Here is a 25,725-nt window from a genome sequence, read left to right as displayed (position 1 = left end):
AATAATCTCAGAATTGATGTTTTGTATTCTTCTAATAGATCATTTCAACTATTTTCAAGATATTTTCACTTGCTAAGATATCATTTTTTGCAGTGTGTGGCATGGGTACTGGTTTGAGTATTTCAGAAACTGCCGATCTACTGGGGTTTTCACACACGACAGTCTCTAGAGTTTACGCAGAACGGTGCGCGAAAAACAAAAAACATCGAGTGAGCGAGCGACAGTTCTGTGGGTGGAAACACACGCCTTGTTGAGAAGAGAGGTCAGAGGGAAATGGCCAGATTCGAGGTGGTTCGAGCTGCCAGGAAGGATATAGTAACTCATATAATCACTCTTTACAACTGTGGTGAGCAGAAAAGCATCTCAGCATGCAACAGCAGAACAGAAGACCACACTGGGTTCCATTCCTGCAGCCAAGAACAGGAATCTTAGGGTGTTTTCACACTTGGTCCCTTTCAGCCATCTAACCGAACTCAGATCGATGACTCAGCATTTTTTGCGCATATGTGAACACTCCAACCGTACCCAGACCCCTTTAAAGCGAACCAGACTGAGACCACCTCAGGAGGTGGTCTCAGTACGGTTCGCTAAAGATCAACGGTACGGTTCGCCTAATCTGCGCATTGTGAACAAAAAGCGCACCGGGTTCACTTCGCCTTTTTCACTGTAGTTTAACCTTCTTCGTTTGCCGTAGTTGGTCATGTGACTGCAGCAGGGAAACTCAACTTCCTTTTGGAACTTACCACAGCCGCTGGAATAAATTTATTTTCCTTAACCCGCACTATTTTGATCAAAGAATACAGCAGAGCAAGCATGGCAGCAGACATTTTGATTCAAGAGAAAATTACCCAGAATTCCATGCACTGGGGGTCTGAGGGCTCTAGAGGACCTGGTGTGAACAGAAAGAGGACTGAGGCCCCATCAAAGCTTAACTGGACCAGAAAGAGAACCCAGTCCTCCTTGTAATAAATTCACAGTGTGAACACAAAAAGAACCGAGTTCTTTTTCTGTTGGTCCACTTTTTGGTCCACTTAAAGAGGACTGAGTCTGGTTCCTTTAAAGGGGACCAGGTGTGAAAACACCCTTAGAATCAAGAACAAGTTCCTATTAAAGTGGCCGGCGAGTGTATAATGTACAGTACCTATTGAGAATAGTGCACTGCTTGTACTTCTGATTGATTACAGATATACACTACCGTTCAAAAGTTTGGGGTCACTTTGAAGTGTCCTTATTTTTGAAAGAAAAACACTGTTCTTTTCAATGAAGATCACTTTAAACTAATCAGAAATCCACTCTATACATTGCTAATGTGGTAAATGACTATTCTAGCTGCAAATGTCTGGTTTTTGGTGCAATATCTCCATAGGTGTATAGAGGCCCATTTCCAGCAACTATCACTCCAGTGTTCTAATGGTACAATGTGTTTGCTCATTGCCTCAGAAGGCTAATGGATGATTAGAAAACCCTTGTACAATCATGTTAGCACAGCTGAAAACAGTTGAGCTCTTTAGAGAAGCTATAAAACTGACCTTCCTTTGAGCAGATTGAGTTTCTGGAGCATCACATTTGTGGGGTCGATTAAATGCTCAAAATGGCCAGAAAAATGTCTCGACTATATTTTCTATTCATTTTACAACTTACGGTGGGAAATAAAAGTGTGACTTTTCATGGAGGGGTGGCACGGTGGTGTAGTGGTTAGCGCTGTCGCCTCGCAGCAAGAAGGTCCTGGGTTCGAGCCCCGGGGCCGGCGAGGGCCTTTCTGTGCAGAGTTTGCATGTTCTCCCCGTGTCCGCGTGGGTTTCCTCCGGGTGCTCCGGTTTCCCCCACAGTCCAAAGACATGCAGGTTAGGTTAACTGGTGACTCTAAATTGACCGTAGGTGTGAATGTGAGTGTGAATGGTTGTCTGTGTCTATGTGTCAGCCCTGTGATGACCTGGCGACTTGTCCAGGGTGTACCCCGCCTTTCGCCCGTAGTCAGCTGGGATAGGCTCCAGCTTGCCTGCGACCCTGTAGAAGGATAAAGCGGCTAGAAATAATGAGATGAGACTTTTCATGAAAAACACAAAATTGTCTGGGTGACCCCAAACTTTTGAACGGTAGTGTATTGATGATATCTTTTATATAAATGCGTAATGATGTGAATCAGCTTCCATTTTGGTTCATCACTTACGGAAATATATCAACAGTTGAAGATTCTCGGTCAGGAAACACAAGTCTGAATGAATGTCAGGTTTTCTATGAATGATCGTACTTGACATAGTATATTTTATTATGTAACTAATCTTAACCCTACAAAATCAGCAAATTGAAAAAAATCTGACTATAAAAAAAAAATAATCTGTTCAGTCAAGTGAGCGCCTCATCAATCAAGATTTCTTAGTGACACAACAAGCTGCGTTTTTTTGTCATTAAGTTCACAAGACAAACTGCTGTGGTATAATGGCTTCGTAGGTCGGACCATACTCTTCATTCTCCGAGAAGATGGTTTAGAAGGTTTTAGTAAGTCTGTAAGATTAACTCCCTTAGAAAGATCTACTCATTAATAGTTCTACATCCGAGCTGATGAATTCTCCATTCTGACTGGTCCAAAGGTGTTGATTAATTTTCTCTAATAGCAGCTCTAACAGTCGTGCAGCTGCAAATCACTCAGCCCAATACGTTACCTTCACTATAGGAACTAATTCACAGGTGAATAGCTTTTAAGACGAATTTTATTTAAACATTTATAGAAGTGTCAGTGCTTTGTAAAAGGTCAAACATAATTTAAAGCGCTGCGCTGTTGAGAGTCCGCAGCACAGAGGACTTTATGGTTTGTGGTTTACCAGCAACATGAAAAAAGTTAATGTTTTTGTCTTATTACCTGAGATAGATAGAGAGATTATATCTATTATAATGAAAATAAAAAGAGAAATAATTTGTTTCTGTTCCATAGTATTAAATGTAGCTAAAAATGGATAAAAAGTATGATGCGCAATTCTAATTGCTCTGGTATAAGAAGAATAAAGCACATCAGGACAAGCTGTTATAGAAAAACAAAAAAATCACCTCTGGGGTAACAATGGCATTGCGTCATTGATTATTTTCCAATAACAGCACGCCCGTGCCGTCATGGTTTACTGCTTCTGAAAAGCCCGACACATTCCAGCATAAACAGATTAAAATCAGAGGTCTTACTGTACCGTTTGCTTATCTCTTTAGTCCGTTTTTAGATTTTTCTAGTTCTAGTCAAAAGGGGCATCGTTAAAGTGTATAAAAATTCTGGTTATTCCTTGTTAAAAACAATAAGAATCATAATTAAAAACATAACAGTGCACATATTTTCATCAACTGCCAAGTAACTTTTGGGCATATTCAGTCGTTAGCACTGCACAGTGCTGTTATCCGATATGTGAAGTCTACTCAGTCACCCCACTCGTCTCCGTCAGGTCCCGGCTCACTGATGAGACACTCCCTCTCTCTGTCCTCAGACTCCACTGGGTAGAAATGCGCCGGACTCGCAACGGACTCAGGAAGACCGTGACGGCTAAGGACGACGGCCATGAAGGAGAAAACGAGAGCCAGTATCTCGATGTAAAAGCTCTCTCCAGGCGAGGTGCTCAGTCCGCTGGGTGGAGCCGAGGGAGTGCGCCAAACCCAGCTCACTCTTCCTTTCTGCACGTTCTGCTGGATCACCCACAGACACGTCCCACTCACGGCCAGGATCGCCACGCACATCACAGCTGGAAACACGCAGTGAGTATAATCATGTGAGTATAATCTCAACCTGGAGTTACAGAAACCGCTATAGACCCAGTGCACACCAAGGCACGTGTGGTTTTGTTTATACCCTGACCAGACAGAATACTCAGTTCTGATTGGCTGCTGAATAACAGGTGCGCGTTAATATAGATCCAAAATCTAATCACGGTTCTCGATCAGCATGACAACAATGAGGATAAATGACAGTTTAGGTTCAGATTATTTATTCCCAGTATAAAATAAAGCAAGAAACCAATCCAGGGTGTGCGTTAGTGAGTTTATCACGGCTAACGGTGTCTTTACACATGTAGCAGTGTCTCAGACTCGTTTAACCATGATAAAATTCCTATAGCGCGGACCATCATGTGATTTATTACCTTTTTAAAAAATGCTTTGATAAAATGTAAATAATTGGATTAATTATGAATACTATTTTCAGTAAACAATTCCTCAAACATATAATGTAGTCTGTCAACAATAAGCCATTAAAGTGATTAACCAGGAAATTTTGAAATTATGGGGTTATGAAATGTCATTATACATTAATAATAATACGAGATGTTCTAGACAAAAAAAAAAAAAAAATTAGGTTGACTTTAGCTTAAAGTCAGCCTAATTTTGGCCGTTGGGCCATTTCTCTGGGCGTGGCCATACTGGATTAGCCAGATATCCGGTATGGCCACACCTGGAGAAATGGCCCAACGGACTGATGAAAATGAGGGTGGCGCTACGTGACGTAGGATTCCGCACGACAGCATGCCATGTCACGCATCAAACGGATGGAAGATAAGCAGGTAAATTTAAAAATAAAAAATAAAACAGGCAATAAACTAGCCACTACTTTATTGTGATTCCTTTTCTAATCCTGTGTTGCCATAATTTTTGTCGAGAAATGCAAACAAATTGACCGAGAAGTCACGCTAGACCATAATATTATACTATAGTCTAACTGTCACAACAGAAGGACTCTCAGGCGTGCTCTGAACTGAACTGACTCACGCACACGCTGCGAATGACGCACACCTGCACGGGATTAAGGCACAATCTGCGCTCCTAAATAAGGACTCTTTACTTTGCGAAGTATTGCGCTCTTGTGACACATTACCAAACCTTGTTTCTGATTCCTGTTCCTCGTTTTTGATCCCGCTTTCGTCTACGATATTCTGTTTGTACCTCGCTCGACCTTTTGCCTGTTTTACCGTTCATGATATACGCCTGCTGATTTGGACTGTTTGCGGTTTTCTTTATAATAAAGATCTTCTGCACTTACAGCAGTCTCCAACCATCCCTGACAGAATACTTTGCCCTGCTGACGCTAGTATAGCCTGCACTTGTACACCTCCGCTGCGCTCGCGGAAAATAACATCACGCACGATGGAGTTATGGCGGCCTCCCTGACAGAAAGTAGTCCCGTCTATTTTCATCACTTTAGCGGTTCTATCATTAAGAAAAAAAATTCAACATGCAGCTTTTTTATAAAGGACAGACGTAAAGACCAACTTTTAGCTCAGTCTGTTTATTTGCAAGATATTTTCTTTAACAAGCAAATATCGTAGCATTCAGTGGACAGGAAATTGGTTGTAATGTAAAGTTTTTATACTCCCATCAGCAGCCATATTTGACTGAAGATCTGATTATGAGCGAATTTTTAATGGTCAGTCTATTTCCGAACACACCCTACACCACTGCAGAGATTCGTCAAGGTTTGATTGGAAAAATGACAAACTGTTCAGGACAGGGATTTTTTTTTTTAAAGTGTTATTTACCAAATCTTAAAAAACAAAAAACGAATTGTGTATATTTATGGAAGGAGACTCCAGTGTCTGTGCTTTAGCAATGGAGAAATCTTCAAGACAGGACCAGAGAGAACCCACTGTGGTATAAGAGGAATAAAACATCAGAAAATAAATCAGCTCTGGATCGGTAATGGAGCGGACTGCATCATACTGCCCTGCTGTTGATTATTTACCCATAACAACACACCCTAAAGTGATTCACTCCTTCCAGCCCCATCACAGCTCTGCATGAGGACTGCTTTAAAGGAACAGTCCACCGTACTTCCATAATGAAATATGCTCTTATCTGAATTGAGACGAGCTGCTCCGTACCTGTCCGAGCTTTGCGCGACCTCCCAGTCAGTCAGACGCAGTCAGACGCGCTGTCACTCCTGTTAGCAATGTAGCTAGGCTCAGTATGGCCAATGGTATTTTTTGGGGCTGTAGTTAGATGCGACCAAACTCTTCCGCGTTTTTCCTGTTTACATAGGTTTATATGAGCAGTGATATGAAACAAGTTCAGTTACACAAATTGAAACGTAGCGATTTTCTATGCTATGGAAAGTCCGCACTATAATGACAGGCGTACTAACACCTTCTGCGCGCTTCGGCAGCGCATTGATACGGAGCTCAGATATCAATGCGCTGCCGAAGCGCGCAGAAGGTGTTAGTACGCCGGTCATTATAGTGCGGACTTTCCATAGCATAGAAAATCGCTACGTTTCAATTTTTTTAAGTGAACTTGTTTCATATCACTGGTCATATAAACTTATGTAAACAGGAAAAACGCGGAAGAGTTTGGTCGCATCTAACTACAGCCCCAAAAAATACCATTGGCCATGCTGAGCCTAGCTACATTGCTAACAGGAGTGACAGCGCGTCTGACTGCGTCTGACTGGCTGGGAGGTCGCGCAAAGCTCGGACAGGTACGGAGCAGCTCGTCTCAATTCAGATAAGAGCATATTTCATTATGGAAGTACGGTGGACTGTTCCTTTAAAGGCGAACTGAAGTCATTTTTAAACTTGCTTTATTTCTTAATTAACGTGTTATTCAATTACGTTTTCGGTTTTAGTAACCTTATATCGTGACTCGTATTGGCAACTAATTGCAATTAAATATTATACTTATCGGCCTGTTCGGTTTTTAGCCATGTTGAATTGAGTTCGTTTGGTCCACGGCAGGCGTCGCTTATCCGCGCGATCTTCGCGAGACTTGGAAACGTGAAGTGTCAGCCAGGTGTCAGTGCCGCCATTTTGAAAACTGTTTTCCAAACGAAATATTGCACAAAAACGAGTTTAAATGACGATTACTGCCTACTTTTTTCAAACTTTCCTGATCGCTATCAAAACAAACAAAACTTCCGGCTTGATTTCATCAGCATTCGAAAGAGGGCGCGCGCGTCTTTCGACAACGTTGGCAGATGTAGGTCGCTTTGATTTCCACTGTACGTTTTACTTCCGTCCTACGATGTCTCGCACAGGTCTCAACGAATCTCGTTTACGGCCATTGCTTTGACATGTGGACTGATATATTACAGAGCATATTTCAAACACTCATAACTTGCTATAGCAGCGACAAAATAGCGATCAAAAATGCATTCCGATATTTAATAAAATGAGAGAAATAGAATTTTGATGATAAAAAAAATTGCCTTCAGTTCTCCTTTAAAGTCAGAGATCTTACTGTACAGTTTTTGGCCATTTCTTTGGTCTGTTTAGCATTTTCTAGTTAGTAGCATTTCTATACGCTGTGTGCACAAGTCAGCATTGAGTACTGCACATCTACTGGGGATATTTATCCATCAGAACAGCCTGCAAGCCTTAAAGCCGTTACATAACAGACTCATTACTGACACCAAGCCCGAACCCTTTAATCCAGATTTTATAGACGCTTCTCATAAAAGCTTGCAGCTTCCAAAATAACAGCTAAAATAAGCACCTGTGGTGATGTGAAGTGACATGACCAGCCTGGGGCGAGTGAACCTGATCCCGATGAAATCCACCAAGAAGGAGGAGCTGGAGAGCAGAACGGCGCTGTAGCACAGAGCAGCGAGCAGGTAGAGCAAAGCCATGCCCAGTCCGTGCATCCCACCCAAAGGTGCTGAAACAACAACAACAACAACAAACTAACCTCTCATCATTACACCAAACGAGAACTGATTCTGTTCCTAAAAGGTAATGGTTTGGCAAAAAAAAAAAATTCAACGCCACACAATTTTCCACTTCCCTAATGTTTGCTTGTATAGTCTTGCACAGGATCGATCGATCGATCTATTGATCTATCTATCTATCCCATAAGGATGTGTATACATGCTCGGTGTTAAAAGTGAAAAAAATTGATTCCTGTTTACCAAAATGACCGCCTTCACTGCATCCTAAATATGAGGAAGTGACATTACCAATTACAGCCATACTAGCCAATCATGGGTGTCTGTGAGCTCATGTATACGGAAGTGGGCGGATTGCGCTTTCGTCCGAGTGTATTACACCACCCCTTAATGTTGCATATGAAGCAGTTTGAAAAGATGTGGTTGGCTGGCATCAGGTGCCTCAGAGGAAGGACATGATAGCCTTCACCCTCCCTGGTTGGTAGCGGTCATGTGACCGGGGAGACCAGTTTGGTGGGTGAGAACTTACTATATCTAAATTAGGGGGAAAAATTGGTGGGGAAATGCAAAAGGAAAAAAACCAAACAAACATATGAGTAGCACGCTGTGTGAGCACAATCGCTATCAGGCGCGTTAAAATGTAAATAACTTTTCTAGAATTTCACCAAAACTCATTGAATTTTCAGCATTGTAAGAGAACTCCCTAAAGTATTATTCAGCAAAACCCCAGAATGATAGCACAAATCTAGGATTTTTAACAGAATTTTAGTTCTTAAAATTGAACGTAATTATGGACGTCACGCGTAACATTTACACCCGTGAAAAATCACTTTGAATGCTGTTTTGAAAGTTTTGATCAAATATTCTCTATAAAAAAAAAAACGCTTAAATATTATAAACACACAGTCTTTTAAAGGTCCCATGGCATGAAATTTTCACTTTCTGAGGTTTTTTAACGTTAAAATGGGTTCCTCTGACCTTCTTAAGTCACCCCAGTGGCTAGAAATTTCATAATGTGTAAACCAAACTATGCCCAACATTTGAGAATGGCGCGTCAAAACGGCGCGTTGATAAGCTCTTCCCTTTTCTACGTCAGCAAGGGAGATGATCCCCACGCCCCCCCCTCTGGATTCCCACCCACTGTATGGATTGCCCCGCCCAGTTGTAGTGAGGAGACCATAGAGGACACAACAACATGGCATCACCTAAACGAGCGAAACATGGAAATTGCGCTGTACATGGATGTGACAACAGAGAAAAGAGTCTGTTTTTACTGCCGACGGGAGAGCCCCTGAAGACGCAGTGGCTTAATTTTATTTACTTCAATAATACGCCGTCGAGTCTACCTAAGACGGTGTATGTTTGTTGGAAGCATTTTCCTGAGGAATGTTTCCACAACTTGGGACAGTACAGGGCAGGTTTTGCACATCAACTGTCACTGAAGCCTGGGTCCGTACCAAGCATCCCTGCCGCATCAGCCACAAACACCGAACAAGTAAGTGTATAACTGGTCGTTTTGCCGTGTTTTAAAATCGGTGAGTTAGCCTAGCAATGGCTACATTAGCTGTGCAGCTAACCGCTTCCTGCAGTTAGCCAGGTAATCTGCGCTACAAAACTAAAGAGCATGCAGCATGCTCTGTTAAACTGAGTTTAGTCTGGAAATTGACTGTAACTTATGAGCTTATGTTTGACTATTGCTCCGCAATGCATGTCTTCTGTTGGATAAGCGATATGTTGTTGTAGTTGCTGCTTCTATCCTCTTTGGTTATGGAGTGCGTGTTCAAGCCTAGGGTATTATACGTTCGTAAACTACCACTCCGAACACTCTCACTCTCTGTGTCACGTTGAGTTTACGAAAGGAGTCCAAGGGAGAACGGGGTTTTGTCTTAGCAGCGTGGCTACAGGCGCTGATAGCAGCGAGTATGTGTGTGCGCAGCTTGGTCAAGCCTCTCCCCCTCCCCCCATGGCCCGCCCCCACCCTCTACCCTTCCCCGCCTCCTGCTTCTCATTAGCAAAACGACGCACTGGGAAAAGCGCTGAAATGGGGCTTTCTCCCAGGAGGCTATATTTACGTGCCGAGGGTTCATTTCGAGAAAGGCTGCGGATATAACATCCGGAAGCCTCCACGAGCCCGTTTAAAGCATCAACAAACCACCATGCCATGGGTCCTTTAATGTATCAAAAAATAATTTTGATAAAGCAAGGAAATTCGGAAGAAAATTAGTTTTTCTTTTGCTTGTTGTGCGCGTCACGCTACCAAAATCTAACTAACCCCTTCACGAACAATTCCAACTTTCATGGACTTGTAGCGCGAATAAACCTTTCAAAAAAATATATTAATACTTCTCACCCAGTAAATTAGAATCCTGGTGATTTATATCCTCGTAGCTTCAGTAGATCTAGAGATTTAGTCGATTTAGTAAATCCCAAACGCTGTGAAACACGCCAGCCATCTATGGTGAGAAGTGCTGTAGTTGAGAAACTCTCATTTCTCTCGCTTCCAACTAACTCCGTGACCCATACCAAAATAACAATGTCACGCTCATCACTTACGGATGATTTATGCCAAGTTTCACGGAAAAAATACAGCGAAATAAACTTGCTAGAAGCATTTTTCAAAATCCCAAACATTATGAAACATTTCTTGTAGGGTTTCAGGTTACAAATTTCGAGAATAGAGAAATTGCGGCGCAAAAGTTTGCCACTAAACTCGCGAAAATACTCCATCCTAGCGAGTTTCACAACCGAACTAGGCTACGTGACAGTCCGTGACCACCCAGGAATGTTCTAGAAGGTACGCTTCTAGGCACGTGCGATCGAGAAAGACGCCACGTGAAGGTAGTAAAGGTAGTATTTCCACTGTCTTATGACGTTTTTGCTTGTTTTAGCGCGATAAACGATGCATTATGGGTAATCATTAAAATGCTGATTTCAAGGTTAAAATGGGTAAAAACAACTCATTTATATAGATATTGTAAAAATTGTGCCTAATAGTTATTTCAGTACATAAAATCAAAACCTGAATTTTTAATTTTTTTCCCTATGTTACACCATTGTGCATCTATAGCATGCTACTCATCACAACGAAGTGGCATCATTGAACCTGTTTGAGGACAGGAATTTATCCAAAACATTTTCCCTTATTCTACATTAACGGCATTTAGCAGACGCTCCTATCCAGAGCGACGTACAACATACCCAGAGCAGCCTGGGGAGCCGTTGGGGGTTAGGTGCTTTGCTCAAGGGCACTTCAGCCATTCCTGCTGGTCTAGGGAATCAAACCAGCAACCTTTTGGTCCCAAAGCTGCTTCTCTAACCATTAGGCTATGGTTTTTCACCCATTATACATTATACTAATGTTTCAACAACAACATCTGATCACTAAATATATTCATTACTCCAATGTTCCAAATTCATATTTTGTGCTAAAACTAATGGCATTAATTACAACAAATGCATCAAAGTGAAGTGTGTGTGGTACCGGTGTTAGAGAGGTTCTGTGCAGCATGTACTGTAAAGGCCACGCCGTAAATGAGCTGGTTCGGGTCTGTTCTGTTCTGCACTTGGATCCAGTTCGGGTCGGCAATGGAGGTGCAAAGGGACACCAGAGTGAAGCATTGACACACAGCGGCCGGGGATAAACTCAACGTCAGGGGCATGGCTGTGGGGGGGATGAGGAAGATCGTTTGTATTGCATAAATTAGGAACGTATTGCTTAATAAAATAAACATGCAAGCATTTTTTTAATCTTAATCATTGTGATTATGAGAGACAAGAATGTAACGCCTGTTTACACTCATAACGATTGTCTAAGACCAACTTCATGTCATACTCAGGAACTACAAGTCCTGCTGAAAGATGCAAATTAAAGGTTTGCGATAATTCATTAAGGCCGAGAGGAGAAATTCATGGCACGGCAGGAGATAATTTCATTCATACTTCAACACTCCTTGAATGTGTGTTAACTTGTCAGGAGGCTCATCTGCACAAGAATGGTTGCACAAGTACAGAATATCTTGTTATTTCCAGATTGCAAGTTTTTATTTTGACTTAATAATTGAAGATATACCTCATTATCGTTACCAATTCATTTCAAGATGTAATGACATTACTCGGAATGGTTATCATGTTATACCAAGATAGGTTGTTATTTTGTTGACTTACAAACTCATAATTTCTTGTTAATATCTTATTATTTTGAGTTAGTACCTCATTATTTTATGTAACATCTCATCTTAGATGTAGCGTTACTCAAATTCTACTGGAACGATTGCGTTTTGACAGGTTTGCTTATTTTCTTATGTTTTCTCCAACTTCCTTGTTGCATTTACATATTTCAACCAGAGAGGTCTCCAAATCCCAGTGGCAGCTCATCCATAGGGGCAGGTTACACATACCCCTTTTCCACCAAATCAGTTCCAGGGCTGGTTCGGGGCCAGTGCTGGTGCACAACTCGTTCAATTTGCGAGCCAGCTGAGAACCAGTTTGCTTTTCCATAGCTCGCGGTGCTAAGCGGAGCCACATCATTACGTTGCTGTATACGTCAGTTATATCGCTACGTTTACATAAACCTTGGCGCGAATATCAAAGCAAAAACAACACGGAAGAAGCAACAGCGGCAACAACAACAATAATAATGGATGACTTTGCGTTTGTACAGCTGCTGCTTCTCGTCGCTTAAAAATGGCGATCTTTCGCGGTCTTGTTATTGTTGTTGGTCTTAACAACTCCGCCCCCCCGCTGACGTAAGTGGTTCTTTCCTCTGGCCCAGCAGAGAGTTGGTGCTAGCCTGGAACCGGTTTTTCTGGCCCCAGAGCCAGTTCTTTGTCAGTGGAAACAGAAAACCCGGATTCAAACTAAGCACTGGCCCCGAACCAGCCCTGGAACTGCTTTGGTGGAAAAGGAGCAACAGTGATCCGCCATAAACTCTCTAACAGCTGTTTAATATTAATCTTCATACAGTCACTATTCACAACGCTATACGTCTTAATTTCTGCTAAAATACTTTTGAGTGAACAGCGATTTAAATAAATATTGCTCTCTGATAGCTATAAGCTGACATTCAGATGATTTGGTCAACTTTCTAGATGCTGCACCATCATGTGCAGTGTGCTCGCTGCCTCCTTTAGCTTCCATAGAGTTATTATTTCAGCTCATAGTCAAAAATGGGAACTGCAACAAGCACGATGAGAAGCTCATTGGGGGCAAGAACCATACTGCCCCATACGAGACTCAGGGAAGGAGCAGCGGACAGGACCGTCAATGATTTAGAGCAAATAATCATAATGGTATTCCATAAACAAAGTGCAAACAGTGTGTCGATGATGTACAGAGCCATTTCTATTGTATGATTTAAACAATGCAAAAAAAAAAAAACGGAAAAAGGAAACGTGGGTTTATGGTGGAGATACTGTCCCTTATTTCCCACATAAAGGCTGAGGGAAAAAAGGAAGTTAAATATGTCTGTCTGTTCCTTTCTGGGGGGGCTAATTTCAGGTTTCTCATCCTGGAAAGACACACTTGATGCAAAAATCAAAGGTAAAAAAAAAAAACAGCTTAAAACGGAGTTACGAGACTGAAGGCTCAACAACCAAGTTGTCAACTTTCAATTGTCTATTACGGGTTTACTCTAAAAATTCACTAACGCTACGTTCACACTGCAAGGCTTAATGCTCAATTCCGATTTTTTTGTGAAATCCGATTTTTTTGTGAGGTCGTTCACATTAACAAATATATGCGACTTGTATGTGATCCTCAGTATGAACGAAAAGCGACCTAAAAGTGTTCCGCATGCGCATTGCAGGATACAACGACGTCACACGCAGTGAGCATGGCCAGTGTTTACGGAAGTAAAACCGCCCGGTTGCGGTATGACCCATCCAATCTAGCTTGAATAGCTGCATCCCCCCAAATGGAAATCAGCTCCCTAACCTCTGCGTCCTTCCATTGAGAAGATTCAGAACCTTCACAGCCCGAAGCGTCCCCCGCATTGATGTCATGCGCCATGTTGTTGTAACTTTTTTTGAGAGACCCGCCGCCTACTTCAGCGCAGAATAGTGACGTTTGTGGCTTGTTGATGACGTGTAAGTCGGATGAATGCGACCTGGCGGTTCAGACTGAAGTCGCATATGAAAAGATCAGATAGGAATCGGAATTAGGACCACATGTCCAAACGGCCTGGGTCGGATTTGAAAAAATCGGATCTGTGTCGTTCATATTGTCAATAAAAGATCGGATACAGGTCACATATGGGCGAAAAGATCGGATTTGAGTCACTTCAGCCTGCAGTGTGAACGTAGCCTTAGTACTGCAGTAGCCTATAGCATAAGTCATGTGACAGTCTGTCAAGTTCATTTTATCTGAGGTTGTGCTTCAATATAGTCCCATAGTGCTACTTTAATCCATTATATTGGATAATACTGGTTGTTTCTCTCAGGATTAAACAGACAGACACATTTATTTTTGTCCTTACATGACAGCAAAAGCCCTGATTTGCATTCCTTGAATATGAAAGCGTATCAAATATCCATGCGCATGCTAATTTTAAATGTCACCATGTAATAATGTGATGGAAATGGTGAATAGTTACTGTGGAAATGGGGCCGTGTAATGTTTTGTGTTTGTATATTGTTCTCTTAAAGAAAAGACATGTATCTTCACACTTTTCATGATATACATTCAGATGTGTTTTCAGAACAGATGGCACAGATCCGATACTCAGTAAACGGATCGCATTGGTACTAACAAATAAATAAAAAGAAAGAAAGAACTGATATTACAGAAAACATATCGGACACTGTAACAAATGGCAAAGACTGGAATCAGATTTGGAAAAGTTGTTCGGATTTATTTTATTATATTTGCAATGCAAGTGATTTTTGTGCGAAATGTGACGTTCTGCAATTAAAAGAAACATTTTAAAGCTTAGTAGGTTTTAAAGAAAACTACGAAATGGGTATTGGTATCGGAAAAGAAGAAGTGTTGTCGTGCCAGCTCTAGTTTTTAGATTAAATATACTGTATAATATGTTAAATTATTCTATCCACATTCACTGGACATGAGCAATCGTGCGGTCTGATTGGCAACACTACTACTATGCTATCAGCTCATATACCATGAGTAGAGAAAAACAAAATGGCGGAGTGTGTTGCTGAACCAACCGAGGACAAAAAAAAACTTGACTCCAAAACAAAACCCAATAAAATATTTTAAAAAAAGCAACAAAATATGGAATAAAATTATTTGATGGTAAGAACACACACATACATACACATTATATATCACACATACATACGTTTTTAATTTTTCAAGAATTATTATTATCGCATTTTTCACAAATTGCTCCTGTCATTTCACCGGTTTGTTTACATTCTACGCGGAAATGATTTTGTAGGACATTTTGTATAAAGTTTTTATTTATCACATTTGCAAAAAATAAAAATGCTCTGTTTCTCAAAATACGTAACGATCCTAAGATAAAAAGACACTTATTGGCCTTAACAAGCTTTTGATGAATATGAATATCAAATCTACTATTATCTCAAAACGTTACGCCCAAGATGGAAAGCTCACTGGTCTGCGGTATTCCTGATACCACTGGGAATTCCTCCGTACAACCTCTCTTCCGAAAAATCAATTCCTTACACTTAGTCAGGTTACTAGACATACTATTATAACTCGACCACTCCTTAAACTGATTCACTAAGGCAGTGGTTCCCAAAGTGGGGGCACAGAGCCATTGCAGGGGGGGCGCGGATGGAATGAATGAATGAATTACACTGCTAGCATAACATGGAGAAGTTTTTGGCGGGGGCGCAGGGCTCCCACATAAATGCAAATCAGAGGATGAAGCATCGCCAAATGTGCTTCCAAAGCAAGTTCATTCCAAGGCAAAGACAAGAAAATATGACGACGCATATCTTGTCTTTGGCTTCACCTGTACAACGGTGGGTAATGAGAAGAGACTGCAGTGTGTTGTCTGTCTTAAAGTGCTAGCTTGTGACAGCTTGAAGCCGAACAAGCCAAGACGCCACTTGGAGACAAAACATCCAGAGCACAAAGACAAGCCAGTTGAGTTTTTCAGACAAAAACTCGTAAACTGCCGTGCTCAACAGTCCCCATTTACTAAAGCTGCATCCGTGCCAGCAAATGCTCAACTCGCCTCATACAACCCCGATTCCAAAAAAGTTGGGACAAAGTACAAATTGTAAATAAAAACGGAATGCAATGATGTGGAAGTTTCAAAATTCCATATTTTATTCAGAATAGAACATAGATGACATATCAAATGTTTAAACTGAGAAAATGTATCATTTAAAGAGAAAAATTAGGTGATTTTAAATTTCATGACAACAACACATCTCAAAAAAGTTGGGACAAGGCCATGTTTACCACTGTGAGACATCCCCTTTTCTCTTTACAACAGTCTGTAAACGTCTGGGGACTGAGGAGACAAGTTGCTCAAGTTTAGGGATAGGAATGTTAACCCATTCTTGTCTAATGTAGGATTCTAGTTGCTCAACTGTCTTAGGTCTTTTTTGTCGTATCTTCCGTTTTATGACGCGCCAAATGTTTTCTATGGGTGAAAGATCTGGACTGCAGGCTGGCCAGTTCAGTACCCGGACCCTTCTTCTATGCAGCCATGATGCTGTAATTGATGCAGTATGTGGTTTGGCATCGTCATGTTGGAAAATGCAAGGTCTTCCCTGAAAGAGACGTCGTCTGGATGGGAGCATATGTTGCTCTAGAACCTGGATATACCTTTCAGCATTGATGGTGTTTTTCCAGATGTGTAAGCTGCCCATGCCACATGCACTAATGCAACCCCATACCATCAGAGATGCAGGCTTCTGAACTGAGCGCCGATAACAACTTGGGTCGTCCTTCTCCTCTTTAGTCCGAATGACACGGCGTCCCTGATTTACATAAAGAACTTCAAATTTTGATTCGTCTGACCACAGAACAGTTTTCCACTTTGCCACAGTCCATTTTAAATGAGCCTTGGCCCAGAGAAGACGTCTGCGCTTCTGGATCACGTTTAGATACGGCTTCTTCTTTGAACTATAGAGTTTTAGCTGGCAACGGCGGATGGCACGGTGAATTGTGTTTTACAGATAATGTTCTCTGGAAATATTCCTGAGCCCATTTTGTGATTTCCAATACAGAAGCATGCCTGTATGTGATGCAGTGCCGTCTAAGGGCCCGAAGATCACGGGCACCCAGTATGGTTTTCCGGCCTTGACCCTTACGCACAGAGATTCTTCCAGATTCTCTGAATCTTTTGATGATATTATGCACTGTAGATGATGATATGTTCAAACTCTTTGCAATTTTACACTGTCGAACTCCTTTCTGATATTGCTCCACTATTTGTCGGCGCAGAATTAGGGGGATTGGTGATCCTCTTCCCATCTTTACTTCTGAGAGCCGCTGCCACTCCAAGATGCTCTTTTTATACCCAGTCATGTTAATGACCTATTGCCAATTGACCTAATGAGTTGCAATTTGGTCCTCCAGCTGTTCCTTTTTTGTACCTTTAACTTTTCCAGCCTCTTATTGCCCCTGTCCCAACTTTTTTGAGATGTGTTGCTGTCATGAAATTTCAAATGAGCCGATATTTGACAGGAAATTTCAAAATGTCTCACTTTCGACATTTGATATGTTGTCTATGTTCTATTGTGAATACAATATCAGTTTCTGAGATTTGTAAATTATTGCATTCCGTTTTTATTTACAATTTGTACTTTGTCCCAACTTTTTTGGAACCGAGGTTGTATAAAAGTTGCCTACCGAATGGCACGGTGTAAAAAGCCGCACACAATAGCAGAGGAATTAGTACTTCCCTGTGCTATGGACATGGTATCAACTATGCTTGATGACACTGCAGCCAGCAAACTAAGGGCTATTCCTCTGTCCAACAACACCATCGGCAGGCGCATTTATGACATGTCAAAGGACATAGAGGAGCAGCTTAAATGACAAAGTGCGTGACAGCCACTTTTCTCTTCAGATGGATGAAGCCACGGACAGTAACAAAGACTGTTTATTAATTACTTACGTCAGATTCATAGATGGAGATGACCTGAGGGAGGAATTGCTTTTCTGCAAAAAAGTTACTGGCAGAGCCACAGCAGAAGAACTGTTTAAAACCATTGACTCTTACTTGAAAGAGGCCAACCTGAAATGGGAGGACTGTGTGAGGATCTGCACTGACGGGGCGCAGGCTATGGCTGGGAAACGGGCAGGGCTGCAAGCGCTCATCAAGCGCGTCTCCCTTAATGGGCAGTGGACGCACTGCATGATACACCGCGAAGCACTGGCATCTAAACAGCCGAGTCCCGAGCTGAATGATGTAATGACCGACGTTATTGCCACCGTCAACTACATCAAAACACGACCTGTCAAAGCCCGGATTTTTTTCGGCACTGTGCGAGGAAATGGGCTCCGACCACACAGCTGTTCTGTTTCACAGCGAGTCCCGATGGCTGTCAGGTGGGAAGGTGCTGTCCAGGGTCTTCGAACTGCGAGATGAAATCCGCATCTTTTTGAAGGAAGAGGGCAATGATCTTGCCCACAAATTTTACTGTAACAAGTTCCTCATGAAACTTGCATACCTCAGTGACATGTTTCTGAAACTCAATGAAGTGAATTTGCAGTTGCAGGGCACAAATACACACCTCCCACACATCTGGCAGATAAAATCACATCATTCACCAGAAAACTTGAGACACGGCTGCAGCGAGTGAAGGTTGGAAATGTGGACTCATTTGAGAACCTGAAATCATTCATTGAAGACAACAAACTGCAGAACACAGTGATCCCATGCATGAAAGCACACATCTCTGCCCTTCAGAACCTCATCTCATCTCATTATCTCTAGCCGCTTTATCCTTCTACAGGGTCGCAGGCAAGCTGGAGCCTATCCCAGCTGACTACGGGCGAAAGGCGGGGTACACCCTGGACAAGTCGCCAGGTCATCACAGGGCTGACACATAGACACAGACAACCATTCACACTCACATTCACACCTACGGTCAATTTAGAGTCACCAGTTAACCTAACCTGCATGTCTTTGGACTGTGGGGGAAACCGGAGCACCCGGAGGAAACCCACGCGGACACGGGGAGAACATGCAAACTCCGCACAGAAAGGCCCTCGCCAGCCCCGGGGCTCGAACCCAGGACCTTCTTGCTGTGAGGCGACAGCGCTAACCACTACACCACCGTGCCGCCCCCCTTCAGAACCATTTCCAGAAATATTTCCTGATGCAGGATCCCAAAGAATATGACTGGATCCGTGACCCCTTCAGTGCAACACCACCTGCCGACTCCAGCACAATCAGAGGAGGAACAGTTCATTGATGTCACCTCTGATTCAACAATGAGGCTGCAGTTTCAGTCAAAGACACTGGCTGCATTTTGGATTGGAGTGGAGAAAGCTTACCCACTGCTAGGTAAGAGAACCCTGGCCATGCTTCTTCCTTTTGCCACATCCTACCGATGTGAGGGAGGTTTTTCTGCTGTGGCCTCAATCAACAGATCAAAGCTGGACATTGAAAATGAACTCAGAGTGGCAATCTCAAGACTGCAGCCCAGATTTGAGAAGATCTGCAGCATGAAGCAGGCCCACACCAGTCACTGAAAAGATGCGAGGATTAAAGCTGTCATTTTTGCACAACAAATCTTTAGGTTTTTGTTTTTTTCTTCTCGGGGAGTTGGTCATGTTTTAAAACCCATTTTTGCAGAGAGGCAATGTTTGAAAACTGCATTGATAATGTTGAATATTAAAAAAAGAAACCTGCTACACAGTTAAAGGGGAACAGAGGGCAGTATATAGAGTAAATATAACAATAAAACACACATTAACGAACCTTATTCAAGACTTACAAAAGTTTTTTGTTCTAAGGTTGGAAAGTTATAGTGTTTTGAAAGTAGCTCGAGCAAACTATTTCCGCAGTTTGAACAGCCCGCCATGATTTTTTTTTTTTTTAAAGATTTTTTTTGGGCTTTTTCACCTTTATTGGATAGGACAGTGTAGAGACAGGACAGGAAATGATCGGGAGAGAGAGACGGGGAGGGATCGGGAAATGACCTCAGGTCGGAATCGAACCCGGGTCCCCGGATTTATGGTATGGCGCCTTAGCCACCTGAGCCACGACGCCCCAGCCCGCCATGATATTACTTTTATCCAATCAGAATGCACGTTCATTTTCTCTGCGTAACACTCATGACGTATGTATGTGCCCAGTTGTGTTGGCTCATTGAGGTTGGGAATAGCACGTGTGAATCGGAAAGTAGGATGAATTGTAAGTGATTGGCTACACAAACTGGTTCAAACTGGTACCCTTCTAAGCCATAGCCTGCTTGCAGTGTGTCTTGCGGGATCTCTTCGTATGATTCGACAGAGCTGTCGCTTTCATTTGATGCGCCCGACGCCATGATTACACGCTTCTCTCCTAGTGCAGTGGGTAGGGCTGACGTCACGGTCTTTTAAAAATGGCGACTCTTGTGCCGTTTAGCGTACCGACTATTATATTTACAATTACCAAGATATTTCGTTGTTTTCTAGTATATAAATTTGATAGAATACTTAAGAATACGTTACTTTGTCGCATCAGCAACTGTATATATTATATTTGGTACCCCTTTAAGGTGCTTGAAAACAGTTAGACTTAAAATAATTATATTGCAACCTGTAGTTTATGGCAGTTTACTTTTATTTGTTCAAAAAAGGTTGAGGTTTGTACTAATACACTGCAATGGAGTCTGAAAACAAAATGTGTGTCCTGTTTATCTTTTTTTTTTCTCTCTCTTTTTGTCTGGGGGGGCGCAAAAATTTTCTTATCTACCAAAGGGGAGCCCAGCAGAGAAAGTTTGGGAACCACTGCACTAAGGCCTCCCTCAGAATTGTACATTTATAGAGTAACACATGACACATCACATTACAACCCTTATATTTATTATATGTTCTTCTATTCTGTCTATAAGTGTGCTCAAAAGTATAAAATATGTTTATATAAAAAGGTACTATAGTATGTTAAGAATACTGTAAGTATTTTATTTGTAATGCATGTTTAAGACGACAAATGTAAAACATATGGTACATATATGACAGAAATACTTTGCAAGTTTGCACATACAATAATTAACAGTTATTCCACGAAACCGAATCGTACATGAGCTGATAGCCGACGAGGCGCGTAGCGCCAAGTAGGCTATTGCTGGGTTTAACGTGACGTCACATCCACCTCATTAGTTATCCAAAACTCTAGCTGGTGGTCTACCAAAGCTCAGCTGACAAAGCGTTTGTACGGAGAAAGTGCATTGCTTGCTTATAAAAATGCCTTTTAGGTTGTTTGAATTGATCAAACTGTAAAACTGATAAAAGTTTCTTCAGGGTTCCCCGTGAACTAATAGACAAAAAAAAAAAAGACGTCGAGAAAGGTGGCTTTTGAACCTCTCGGTGAAATCGAAGGGAGTCGAGTCGAAGCGTGCTCGAGTTTGCAGTGATCACTTGGTGAAAGGTTTGTATTTCCCTCTCAGCTCTGTCCTTAGTGTTTTCCAAGTACTTTTCTTGCTATGTGTCGTTATTTTACGGTACTTTTTTTAGTCACGAAGCGCTAAAGTCCCCAGCTGTTTCTTTGTTTACTCCTCACAAAGTCCAGATGCATGAAGGGTAGCGACAAAATTCTTCCCCAGCCGTACAGTTACAATGCGCCGTGATCACTTCTCCGTCTTGTTTAACTAAGATCCAGGTCTTTAAAGGGGTTTCTGATGATCTTTGTGAATGATTTAGCTGAGAGATAAGAGCCAACACAAGTGAGAATCAAGTGAACTGCTGTTTGTTTACACTTCAACTTGCAGCGCTTCGTTGGAAAGACGTGAACGCAAAGCTTAAAAAATAAAATAAAATACTTAGACGGGCAAAAACAATCCAGGATTCATTCGGGAGCGACTTGATCCTGAGGTCCTTTACCCAGACACATACAAAAAAAGTTGTAAGCCTCCATACTCTTCCACGCTTTCATCTGTTTTGCGGTGTAGAAGGACGTCTGCAACACCAGATAGTTCGAGATGTCGGGGAACTCGACTGAAGGGTAGTTTTCGAGATCGTATGACAAATCCTTCTTTCCCAGACTGTAGGGGTCGATTCCATTGCACATAGCAATCTTCTGAATAGATCTAAAGCCAGCAGTGGCTTCTAGATTACGAGCGTACTCTGATAAGTTATCGCTAGTTGTTTAACCATCAGCTATTTCACTTCCAGTAAAACCGCTAAGAAAAGTCACGTGACTGAAACCCAGCAATAAGTCATGTATGACGAGATTGAATGGAATAACAAGAAGGATATCTGTGAAGAATCTCAGTCATCCAGGTACATAGTAATCTGTGGTTGGTTGAAGAGAGCAACTGGACTTGCTTGAAGATTGTTGAAAACGTTTCGCCTCTCATCCGAAAGGCTTCCTCAGGTCTGTCTGTCTAATAGGGAGTATCCAGTATTTATCCTCTCATGGATCATCATAGAATCCGAATCAGAATGCTGATGGCTGCATTGTAGGTGGCTGATAAAAGATGTCATAGACACCCACCTCTGTTCAGTGATGGTCGTTCCAGGTTGACAAAAATGAACGATCCTCTCTGGCTAAGATGTCTGCCAGTTTTCTGGAAGTCCTCTCATACTCCCGCACCAGTCGAAGGGATCTCATCCCAAAGTGCGTAGAAACTTTGTCAACCACCATCACTGAACAGAGGTGGGTGTCTATGACATCTTTTATCAGCCACCTACAATGCAGCCATCAGCATTCTGATTCAGATTCTATGATGATCCATGAGAGGATAAATACTGGATACTCACTATTAGTCAGACAGAACTGAGGAAGCCTTTCGGATGAGAGGCGAAACGTTTTCAACAATCTTCAAGCAAGTCCAGTTGCTCTCTTCAACCAACCACAGATTAATAACAGGAAGGATATAATCAGTTCGAGATTGATCACCTTTTTACTAGTATCGTCCTTCCCAATATCAAGTATGGCCTTCCTATTTATGGTGCGTCTGATGCTGAATTAACAACTGTACAATGTTTCAACGTAAATATACATCAAGAGCTTTTAATGTGCATGAATTATTAGAAAGGCAGGACAAGAGAATTTTTAAGAAAGTAATGTATTTAAGCCAACACCCTCTAAGGGAATTGATGCCAAAGAAAAAGTACAATTGTAGAAAGAACTTCAGCTGCCACCCAAAAGTTAACAGAAGAAGAGGAAACCTTTACTTGTCTCATGCACACTTCAAGCACAGTGAAATTCATCCTCTGCATTTAACCCATCTGAAGCAGTGAACACACACACACACACACACACACACACACACTCAGAGCAGTGGGCAGCCACACCAGAGCGCCCGGGGAGCAGTCAGGGGTTCAGTGCCTCGCTCAAGGGCACCTCAGCCCAAGGCCACCCCACGTTAACCTAACTGCATGTCTTTGGACTGTGGGGGAAACCGGAGCACCCGGAGGAAACCCACGCGGGCACGGGGAGAACATGCAAACTCCACACAGAAAGGCCCTCGCCGGCCACGGGGCTCGAACCCGGCCTTCTTGCTGTGAGGCGACAGCGCTAACCACTACACCACCTTAACACTGATCGTTTTAAGAAGTTTAAGAAATTTAGATATGATCTTGCACTATAAGATTAATTTTTCTTTCAATTTTATTTGATATATAGTACGTTGTATTTTTTTAAAATTGTAGTTATATTATATTTTGCAACATAAGATATATTTTAGGCGGCACGGTGGTGTAGTGGTTAGCGCTGTTGCCTCACAGCAAGAAGGTCCGGGTTCGAGCCCCGTGGCCGGCGAGGGCCTTTCTGTGCGGAGTTTGCATGTTCTCCCCGTGTCCGCGTGGGTTTCCTCCGGGTGCTCCGGTTTCCCCCACAGTCCAAAGACATGCAGGTTAGGTTAACTGGCGACTCTAAATTGACCGTAGGTGTGAATGGTTGTCTGTGTCTATGTGTCAGCCCTGTGATGACCTGGTGACTTGTCCAGGGTGTACCCCGCGTTTCGCCCGTAGTCAGCTGGGATAGGCTCCAGCTTGCCTGCGACCCTGTAGAACAGGATAAAGCGGCTAGAGATAATGAGATGAGATGAGATGATGTATTTTATCTTGTGATGAAATAATGAAGATAAAGATAATGCTGGAGATATTCTCCATTTTGCTTTCAGACAGTAGGGTGCAGTTGTGGACATGCCAAGAATGAACCACAGCTCAAGTTTGTAACCAAAGGAAATGGTTTTAAGTAAAGGTTTTGTAGTTTGTTTGTTTTGTGTGTGTGCAGTTGTTAATCATCACCACATTTAATCCTAGAGACTGCAACACACTGAAAGCTACTGCTACAAATCTAAAATCATCCAGAAACAGATGACAAGGCTTTATTTTAAACTGCGACATGGATTCAGGTTCTTGTAAAAGATCTTTTGTGCTTCATCCTGATAATGGAGTGGATTTAACAATGCTTTAAAAGAGCAAGCACAAGAAAAAGACACATACTGCCATCCAAAGCAAACAGAAATCACGTGACAGTGCACATTGACTAGACCAGGGTTTTAATTATGCTATTAAATAAAATAAAATAATAAAAAAAAGACAACAGAACTTACAACAGAATCCTCACTCACCTGCTCAGTGTGAAATTCTATCTCCCTTTTTCCACATCACCAGATGAATCTATATTTAATGAGTAAAATCAACTCCTCATGCCTTGTTTGCTGAGACTAAAGCAACCAACTATCTGACAGCTTGATGTTAGAATGAAAACATTTTCATCTCCCAGAACTCCAGATGCAGCCCAAGGCACATGACATACTGCAATACAAGTAAATAAATAAATAAATAAACAACCCCCCCTTTTTTTTTTTTTTTTTACTTTTCGAGCAGGATTGAAACAAAAGTAACCTCCTCTTTCCTGTCTGATGAAAACACTGAGGTTTCATCCTCAATCAAACACTCTGGGATATTAAGTGCACTACACTGGTTGGATTATCTTTCCCTAGGTAGTAGGCTTATGTAGAGAGGAGCAGGATGTTTGGAACTGACCCTCATTACGTAAGATGACGTTATTATGGTTAAGTTCGGGACATGAAAAAAGGCGATGAGACACAGCGACCCCGTGTGGCCAATCTGAGAAACAACCATACATACATAAATACATAAGCAAGCAAGCTGACAGGTTTAACTCCCAATATATATATATATATGAGTGATTCCACGCTTATGGGTACTGAAATGGGGACATGAACTTATTTTTAAAAATTCACCTAAAACCATTTCTTTTTTTACCATCAGGTCACAAAACATGTAATCTTTAATGAATATGTTAAAAGATAACTTTAATTTTCTGAGATGTAATAAAAACATATTTATATGCCAAAGTCAGAACGTAACAGAAGTGTTGTGGACATATATATTCTCAATTTTAACAATGTAGAATTACTTTTTGAAACATAGGAAGGTGATGTTTTAGCAAATATAATTAATAAACATGTGTAGTAGAATAAACATACACATTCTTTCAATAAGATTAACATGGTATATAGCTAGATTGTAATTCATTTGTAACAGACGCGAGATGGACAATCGTAACAGAAGTAATGTAACAGACATCATTTTGGAACTCATAGGCTTGACTTTGGCATATAAATATGTTTTTATTACATCTCAGAAAATTAAAGTTATCTTTTAACATATCATTCATTAAAGATTACATGTTTTGTGACCTGATGGTAAAAAAAGAAATGCTTTTAGGTGAATAAGTTCATGTCCCCATTTCAGTACCCATAAGCGTGGAATCACTCATATATATTTTTTAACCGTTTAGGAAATAAAGCCATTTTTTAGAGTCCCTCCATTTTCACAGGCTCAAAAGTAACTGGACTATTGACATGAAAGTCAACTTAATTCAAGTTTATTTGGATAGCACTGTTAACAATAGTCATTGTCACAAAGCAGCTTGATAGAAAACTAAAGATTTGAGCTAATCATCCGGGGTAGCACGGTGGTGTAGTGGTTAGCGCTGTCGCCTCACAGCAAGAAGGTCCGGGTTCGAGCCC

The 25,725-nt window shown here is 41.7% G+C and overlaps 1 protein-coding gene across 1 annotated transcript; it reads right to left on the bottom strand.

The window, feature by feature from the left end:
- Nucleotides 1-2,693: 2,693 nt before the first annotated feature.
- LOC132876082 (transmembrane protein 127) lies at nucleotides 2,694-24,604 on the bottom strand. Its single transcript, XM_060913338.1, has 4 exons — nucleotides 24,295-24,604; nucleotides 11,103-11,282; nucleotides 7,453-7,614; nucleotides 2,694-3,719 (listed from the first exon to the last, which is right to left on the bottom strand). Exons 2-4 carry the CDS (start codon nucleotides 11,278-11,280, stop codon nucleotides 3,400-3,402), a joined length of 660 nt encoding a protein of 219 aa, XP_060769321.1. The 5' UTR covers nucleotides 11,281-11,282; nucleotides 24,295-24,604; the 3' UTR covers nucleotides 2,694-3,399.
- Nucleotides 24,605-25,725: the final 1,121 nt, after the last annotated feature.

The sequence above is a fragment of the Neoarius graeffei genome, chromosome 28, assembly GCF_027579695.1.
Source record: "Neoarius graeffei isolate fNeoGra1 chromosome 28, fNeoGra1.pri, whole genome shotgun sequence".
Classification (NCBI taxonomy): Eukaryota; Metazoa; Chordata; class Actinopteri; order Siluriformes; family Ariidae; genus Neoarius; species Neoarius graeffei.
The sequence above is the reverse complement of the archived record's forward strand: the minus strand, read 5'-3'. Positions and strand labels throughout refer to the sequence as shown.

Bases quoted from the DNA above. Each gene is read 5' to 3' on its own strand.
- LOC132876082 (XM_060913338.1), bottom strand. From the start codon at position 11,280: ATGCCCCTGACGTTGAGTTTATCCCCGGCCGCTGTGTGTCAATGCTTC. The intron at 7,615-11,102 runs GTACCACACACA...TTGTTGTTTCAG, and splicing joins ACAGAACCTCTCTAACACCG to CACCTTTGGGTGGGATGCAC. The intron at 3,720-7,452 runs GTGCTTATTTTA...GCGTGTTTCCAG, and splicing joins GTCACTTCACATCACCACAG to CTGTGATGTGCGTGGCGATC.